This window comes from Oncorhynchus kisutch, linkage group LG10 (genome assembly GCF_002021735.2).
Source record: "Oncorhynchus kisutch isolate 150728-3 linkage group LG10, Okis_V2, whole genome shotgun sequence".
Classification (NCBI taxonomy): domain Eukaryota; kingdom Metazoa; phylum Chordata; class Actinopteri; order Salmoniformes; family Salmonidae; genus Oncorhynchus; species Oncorhynchus kisutch.
This window is the reverse complement of record NC_034183.2, coordinates 63,124,480-63,132,325: the sequence shown is the minus strand read 5'-3', so window position 1 is coordinate 63,132,325 and position 7,846 is coordinate 63,124,480. Positions and strand designations below refer to the sequence as shown.

The following is a 7,846-nucleotide window of genomic DNA, read 5'->3' as shown; positions in this document are numbered from 1 at the left end:
CCTACCAGAGTGGCCTATCATCAGAAAGAATGGAGAAAATGCATCCTGTAACATTTTAACATGGAAATAAGTATCATTCAGCCTACAGTAGCAGCCAATGTGTGGTGTTCATTGTAGGCCTATATTCCATGTGACTTGAAAAAAAACATGCAGGGCTTGACATGAATCTGTTTAATGTCCTTCAGACAAGGATGTGACTGAAAATGTTGTTGTGCTGTTTGATGCAAGGAACCACTTTACAAAATAAAATGCATCATTATTACCATACCGTTATTACAGAGATTCAGACAAATCATGCTACCCTCTGCCTATTGGCTACTTAGTTTATTCAACCGTGTCTGAAAATACAACACTGCCCCTTTAAGACTAGAAAAAAGCTATTTACATGACTCACTTTTCAAAGATTACTGGAAATGCACACGTGTTGTGTTTTTGTAGGAAGTAATCACTCCCCCATTTCAAATCATCTATAACTGGGCTAATAACTCACTATCAAATGGTATGAACAAATGTGCACACGTGGCTACATGTAGCTCTCGCTTAAATCTCAAAACATGCAGATCTACTCATGACCGCTCATGTGAATTATTTCTTCCACCGACATACAGGAAAACGGTTCCAAATTAACAACGTTGTTACGTAGTCCAATCATGTTATCTACATGATTAAATGTCCATGTGGGTTGTGTTATGTAGGTAAAACCTCTCGTTCTCTCAAACAGAATCAGTGAACATAAAAGTTAAATCATTAGAAACGACATGGACAAGACAGCCTGCAGGGAGGAGGTGAGGGCTATTGGAGTGTGGTGTCAGGAAAATAACCTCAGACTCAACATCAACAAAACAAAGGAGATGATCGTGGACTTCAGGAAACAGCAGAGGGAGTACCCCCCCTATCCACATCGACGGGACAGCAGTGGACAAGGTGGAAAGTTTTAAGTTCCTCGGCGTACATATCACTGACAAACTGAAATGGTCCACCCACACAGACAATGTGGTGAAGAAGGCGCAACAGCGCCTCTTCAACCTCAGGAGGCTGAAGAAATTGGGCTTGTCACCTAAAACCCTCACAAACTTTTACAGATGCACAATTGAGAGCATCCTGTCGGACTGTATCACCGCCTGGTTCAGCAACTGCACTGCCCATAACTGCAGGGCTCTCCAGAGGGTGGTGCGGTCTGCACAACGCATCACTGGGGGAGGTGGATATAAATAATACTCTGAGCAAAAGAGAATGTTTTTGGATTTTCACCCTCCAGAAATGATTCCTGAAAGGTCTTGACCATGCATGATTCCTGAAAGGTCTTGACCATGCATGTTATGTTGTAAATGTGAACATGAATTAATGCCATCACTTCAGATTACTCTTGATGTTTTTTCTTGCACTGTACCAAATGATTTATGAAAACCTACTTGTCCTCATTGTGGTTTTATAGACGTGTATAATACGTTTTATGTTCAGACTTTATTAGAATAGTTATGAAATGCACATTGTTATATTTTGTAACACTTGCTTATTTTCCCTCGACTCCAACCCCATTTTATGCATTGGACCAATGTGTGTGGAGCAATGTCTACATAAGGGTACAAATTGTAAACCCTCACAAAAGCTCTGACGAAGGCCTTGAGGTCCATACGTAAAGCTTCATTAATAAAGAGCAGCGATACTAGCAAGAGCGGTGTACAAGGTTTCTTCTATTTTCTCACCTATCAGCTGGTTCATTCCTACAATGTGGTGCCTTTTGGACCTCATAACTTTTGGAATAAAAAATTAAATGCAACTATTCTATCAGAAAAAGGAAATGTTTGACTTTTCAAAAAAACATATTGGTCAAGCTCAGGCACCTAATTTTTTGGGGGTGTATTTTTCAACCTGTAAAATGCATAATCCTAACAGGATTGGTTGAGCTAGCATAATGGTGACCACTTGGAACAGGATTTTAACTTCTCTATAAAACATTTTGTAACATTTTGAAATTCTGCTAAATGTCTCTATAATTTAGCCCAACAGGGTGGAAATGTATGAGTGGGACATACAGACTAACATGAAATGTGGAAAAATATATAAAACTGAGTGTTTATATTTAGCTTTGCACCATTGTTTTCCCACCAAAGACATGATGACATTTCCTGAATGTGGTGGCATTGTAGGAAGGAGTTGTTTTCTTAAATGGAGAATTACAACAAACTAACAGGGTGGAAGGTAATATCAGGGACACACAGAAAATATAAAATAAAATAATAAATACAATAATCATGAAAAAAACGAGAGAATTTAACTAGGACTATAAAACAATGAAGAAAGATTTTAAATATGTTATGGCTTATATTGTTATATATTTTGTATTTTTCGTGGAACTTGATGAACAACACCTGGGGTCATGGCAAAAACGCTTACCTCCACTGAAACAGTGTTCAAAATGCATCAAATTCCCTTTCAATACCCATATTTTTGTGTTTTTAAGGTAAAGGACACCTGACCTTACATTTAAAGCCTTGAGGAATCCACATTTTGACCTAAATAAGAAGTGATATTTCCTAGGGACAGAAAAGGAAGGCACCGCAATGTAGGAATGACCCAGCTAATATAATCATATGAAAATTGCTGTTCAAAACAACTGGAAACTCGGCAATCTTCGAGTTCAGTGAGTTCAAGACAACTGTGAAAAAGCTCCATCTGAGAAAAATAGTTTTTCCAGGTTCCAAATAGTCTTGAAACCACCATTATAGCAAGCTGGTGTCCGACCGCACAGTCTATGACGTTGCACGCAACCATTGGTTGATGAATGCAAAGTCTGAGGAGGGGAGCTCGACCGAAATTACGCTCAGCTTTATAGCCTGCGTTTACACCAGCAGGTTTATACGTTCGTGTTTAGTGGAAGCGCCGTGAGATGATTTACAGTGCGCGCGGGACTACACTCTGACCTACACACAAACTGGCATCTGCAACAAGAAGGACACTTTTGCATGTACACATAAAAATACTATTTATTACATCTGCAGAAAACAACAATTGTCAAGTGAACATTAAATAGTTCTACCATCATGGAACTTGACGCGTCTATCATTCTCCCTGCGCTCTTCTTTACCATTCTTGCTGTTGTCTTGGCAGCCAAATTCATCCCCAAAAAACAACCAGAGGAGAAGAAGAAGAGGATTAAAGTAGGCAACAGAGACGACATTCCTCCTGCCAGAGCATTGACACCAGCAGTAGCAGTAGTGGATGTACCAAAAGTGGAGATACCACCACCGGTGATAGTACCAAAAGTGGAGGTACCCCCACAAGTGGTAGAAGCTGAAGTAAAAACCGAACCAGTAACAGTTGCCCCAGTAGTTGAAGAGATCAATGTTGTAGAAGAAGAGACAGTTAAAGAGCCTGAAATGATCCCCGATGTTCAGGTAAGATATTCTGTTTAGCTTCATTGACCTGTTATGAATAGAACATCTGGGCATATGTCATTATTTGACTAATTGGTTGGAAGATGATGAAGTGACTATTTGGCAACTCTCCAGAACTTCATGAACTGACCACAGCCTTTGTTGCATAGTACCTGGCCAGAAAACACTGCAATTTCTCTGCTTTTAAATTAAAAATATTCGAAATTAATATCGTTTTAAATCAAATTTTGTGTAAAGTTGTGCCATTGACGCACTGCTTAAGCACGTCATTTGCAACATCAATGCGTTTCTCTTGCAGGCTATTTTACATCAAATACGAATTCCACCAAAAGCTGTTGTCTCGTTTGATAATCTAACATGAAATGTGTTTATTCAGTTAATACATCCTTACATTTCAAGATGGATTTAAAATGAGCCCAGTTTGTATTGTCACAGAAGGGAAAATGACAATGAAAAAATGACAATGTGTCTCCAAGGCCGTTAATACAGTACTTGATTTATAATGCCCATTTAGCTAATGACTGTGTTATGTGCGTTCCAGAGCCAATGCTCTAAAGCGCACAATAAGCAGAACTGAATGTACCTTGTCTCCCAAGGGCACTCAGCATTTTGACCCCCATACCTGCCCCCCATGTATACTATAGTGCAATTGACCTTTTCCATCACAGGCCTATATGAGCTTTAACCTGACACACACGTCACAGAGAATACATTGGAGACACCCTCTATGTTTGGTCCCCAACATACAGTATTTTCTATATTTAACGACCCTGAGGTCAAGAGTATTTGGATAGTGACACATGTTTTGTTGTTTAGGCTCTATACTCCACCACTTTGGATCTTCAGTGATACAATGTCAATGAGGTTAAAGTGTAGACTGTCATCTTTCATTTGAGAGTATTTTAATCCGTATGGGGTAAACCGTTTAGAAATTACAGCACGTTTTGTACATAGTCTCCCCATTTTAGGGAACCAAAAGTATCTGGACATTAAAGTAGTCAAAAGTTTAGTATTTGGTTCCATATTCCTAGCACACAATAACTACATCAAGCTCATGACTCTACAAACTTGTTGGATGCATTTTCAGTTTGTTTTGGTTGTGTTTCAGATTATTTTGTGCCCAATAGAAATGAATGGTGAATTAATACTGAATTAATCATGAATAATGATGAATGAGAAAGTAACAGAGGCACAATAATAATGCCCCAAGACATGCTAGCCTCTCACCATTACCAATAACAGGGGAGGTTATCATTTTTGGAGGGGGTATGATATTTATGCCTCTGTAACTTACTCACTCATTATTATTCATTATTAGTTCATGATTATCCATAATCATGGGAGCATCCACATTAATGTAGAGGTGTTCAGAAACATATTATATTCTTATTTACAATGAATTTGACTCCAACATGACACAATACATTATTTACCATTAGTTTCTATTTTACAGCTTCTTCTGTAGTATTTATGTTTATGCTCCTCTTTGTTAGACTGACTTTATCACTATGTTAGTGGCACCATGCCATCTAAGTTGGGGTGGTTTGTGTGTACATTACCACCTGCCGTGCATTTTGCTGTGCTCACATGCTCCACATGCTAGTCGGATCTCAGACATTTCGGACTTCCTAACTGGTTGAACGTGGCACGTGGATAACTACAACTAGTTAGCAACTCAGACATTTCGGACTTCCTAACTGGTTGAACGTGGCACGTGGATAACTACAACCAGTTAGCAACTCAGACATTTCAGACTTCCTAACTGGTTGAACCGGCACGTGGATAACTACAACCAGTTAGCAACTCAGACATTTCGGACTTCCTAACTGGTTGAACCGGCACGTGGATAACTACAACCAGTTAGCAACTCAGACATTTCGGACTTCCTAACTGGTTGAACCGGCACGTGGATAACTACAACCAGTTAGCAAGTCGGACATTTCTGAGTTTCCTAGTTCCGACTAGGACATGAACGCAGCATTACTGTCTGAGCTTTACTATTATCTTTATTTTTTACAGTTGCATTTAAAGTGCACATTTAAGAGTGCTCTCTCTCTCTCTCCTCCCTCAAGGTGAAACAATCAATCCAATTTATTTATAAAGCCCTTTTTATATCAGCAGAAGTCACAAAGTGCTTATACAGAAACCCAGCCCATACAGTCTCCTCTGTTATGAGAGACATAACTTCTCTCCGTTGCCTGCTATATGGGACCCAGCCAAGTTGTGCTGCTGCAGCCCTGGGGCTGGGGGAGCTCACTGGCGAGTCTACATACAGTACGAATGGCATGGCACCTCGTGTGGCTGGCTTTCTGAGGGGCGAGATTAGAATAACATGTTGTCTGTTTTATCACCACCAGCGTTCACATTAATGATCTGGAGCTGGGCTCTCATTGACTACATTAGAAAACCACCATGCGCTGCTCCGCTCTGCACAAGTTTGAAGTCTAATATTATCTACAGTATGTAAAACGTGTGTGTATGTTTTACCGGTTTCACCTCATTGATCTGGCCTCTCATTTACCACGTTGGTAAGTAACCTGCACTACTCTACTCTGCACAAATGTAATACAATTGAAGTGGAGTAACATCTTGATAGATCCATAGGTGGTATGCAATACAATTCTGTACTGTAATTGTATAATATGCATAACCGTTGCATATTTACATTTTAACTGGAGGTATAGAGGTCTAAAATCACTGAACCTTTGCTCTGCGACCGAGGCTACATCTAGGAGCTGTGGAATTTGGGGCTCCTTCCCGTGCTGCTTGCTTTGCTGAAGGTGTTCCCTTATCATTACCCCAACCCTCTCTCCTCCCCTCTCCTCTCCTTCATTCCCTCTGTCTGCTCATGGTTCTCCTGTATGTCTGTGTGTGCTTAGCAGCAGAGGCATGCTCTGTGTCACGTCCATAGTTCCTTCTGTTTGAACTTCACATTTCTGTTCCTTAATCTTCTCTCACTATCACTCTCCTGTGTTGTTTTGGGTGTGGGGGTCAGTGTAAGGTGCTCATAAATGTGTGTTACTGTCCTGGACACCCCCCCCTTCTCAAACCCTATAGACTAGTATAGACCCTATAGAGCAGCCACTTTCGAGCAGCCACTGACAAATGTAAAGAGAAAAATTAAGATCAGAAGCCAACCCACAGTCATTCTTCCATATCCTCACTATACTCCATCAACAGTATTGAACAGTACTTTCTCCATCAAATCTTCAATGGCACATTGCCAAGACAGAGGGTAACAAACAAGGAAAGAGAGTATTGAATATTCAGCAGTCTTTTTTTGCTTGTTATGGGTCGGCTCTGCAAACCTTTTGAACGGTACCCTACACCTATAGTAGTCTGTGAATATGTTATCGTGGCCCCGGCAAAACCAGAAAGGAAACAATCTCCACTAAAGCCCATTATTCCATACTCAAGCTGTAGCAGTGTTGGAACATTGTGTGTGTGTGTGTGTGCGCGCACACGTGTCATGGAGGAGCACACAGCATAACATACATACATGTACACAGACACGTCAGCCTATAGTGACAAATCAGGGGCCATGACTTATTACCTCCCAGTATCCAGGCCTTGTCAAGTCAATGTCTGCATTGTGTTCTGAGATTAAGACTGCCCCCTTCTCTCCTCAATGCTCCCCACTTAACTATCTGGTGATATATGGACTCTACAGATGTGTATATGTGTCAGGGTTGGCCTTAAGCTAGCAGAGATACTGTAGTATCCTTCTGGCTGAGATTGATGAGCAGTAAAACAGCATTCTTGTTTTACATGTTCCAATGGCTGCTACACTCTACACCCTGCCCCCATACCCATCCTTTCTTGTTGTACAGTCAGAAAGAGTTAAGCTAGCGTTCTCTGCCTCAGGCTTGAATGTAATCATGTTAATCAAGTGTTGTATTTGCTCACCTTTTTTAGCGATACATCTTCCATGAATTACTGTATCAGGGAGGAACAACACAAATGTTGATTGTGTCTTTTCACAAGTGTGACTTTTAGCTTTATTTGTATGAACATGTAAAACACTCAAGAAGTTGTTTGCACCTCTCTGCACCTCCCATTCTAACCTCTTCCATCGTGCTGAAACACACTATAAATGGGAATGTGTCTGGGCCTGCTAGCTAACTCACTGCTCACGCTGGAGAAGGCAGAGACACACACAGGCAACAGCTGGAGTCAGCTGTTCTTTTGTCAGATGCAACATGGAGGACACTGTTATCCGGAAGTAGTTTGCTGTCGAAGGCTGTTAACGTGTTTTTATACAGGCAAAACATTCTTAGTATTTAAGGGCCAATGTATGGTACCCTTTGAGTGCTCATTGGGTAAATCCAATGTTTGTCAGTTGTCCCATGAGGGTAGTTCATAAGTAAATCTGAGTTATCTTAAGACAGTACACAGTGGGAGTTATGTGTATAGTACACAGACTGCAAGAGGAGACTAGGGAGTGTTTC

The 7,846-nt window shown here is 40.7% G+C and overlaps 1 protein-coding gene across 6 annotated transcripts in view; it reads left to right on the top strand.

The window, feature by feature from the left end:
• Positions 1-2,827: 2,827 nt before the first annotated feature.
• Positions 2,828-7,846, top strand: part of LOC109898675 (matrix-remodeling-associated protein 7-like) — a 32,961-nt gene continuing 27,942 nt past the window's right edge. For 4 of the 6 annotated variants that reach the window (XM_031834648.1, XM_020493744.2, XM_020493742.2 and 1 more), the window contains exon 1: positions 2,842-3,398. In XM_031834648.1, coding sequence (XP_031690508.1) covers positions 3,045-3,398 — 354 coding nt within the window. In that variant the 5' untranslated portion in view covers positions 2,842-3,044. Of the gene's footprint in view, positions 3,399-7,846 lie in introns of all 6 variants that reach the window. The other 2 variants (XM_031834650.1, XM_031834649.1) reach the window with 2 other exon arrangements.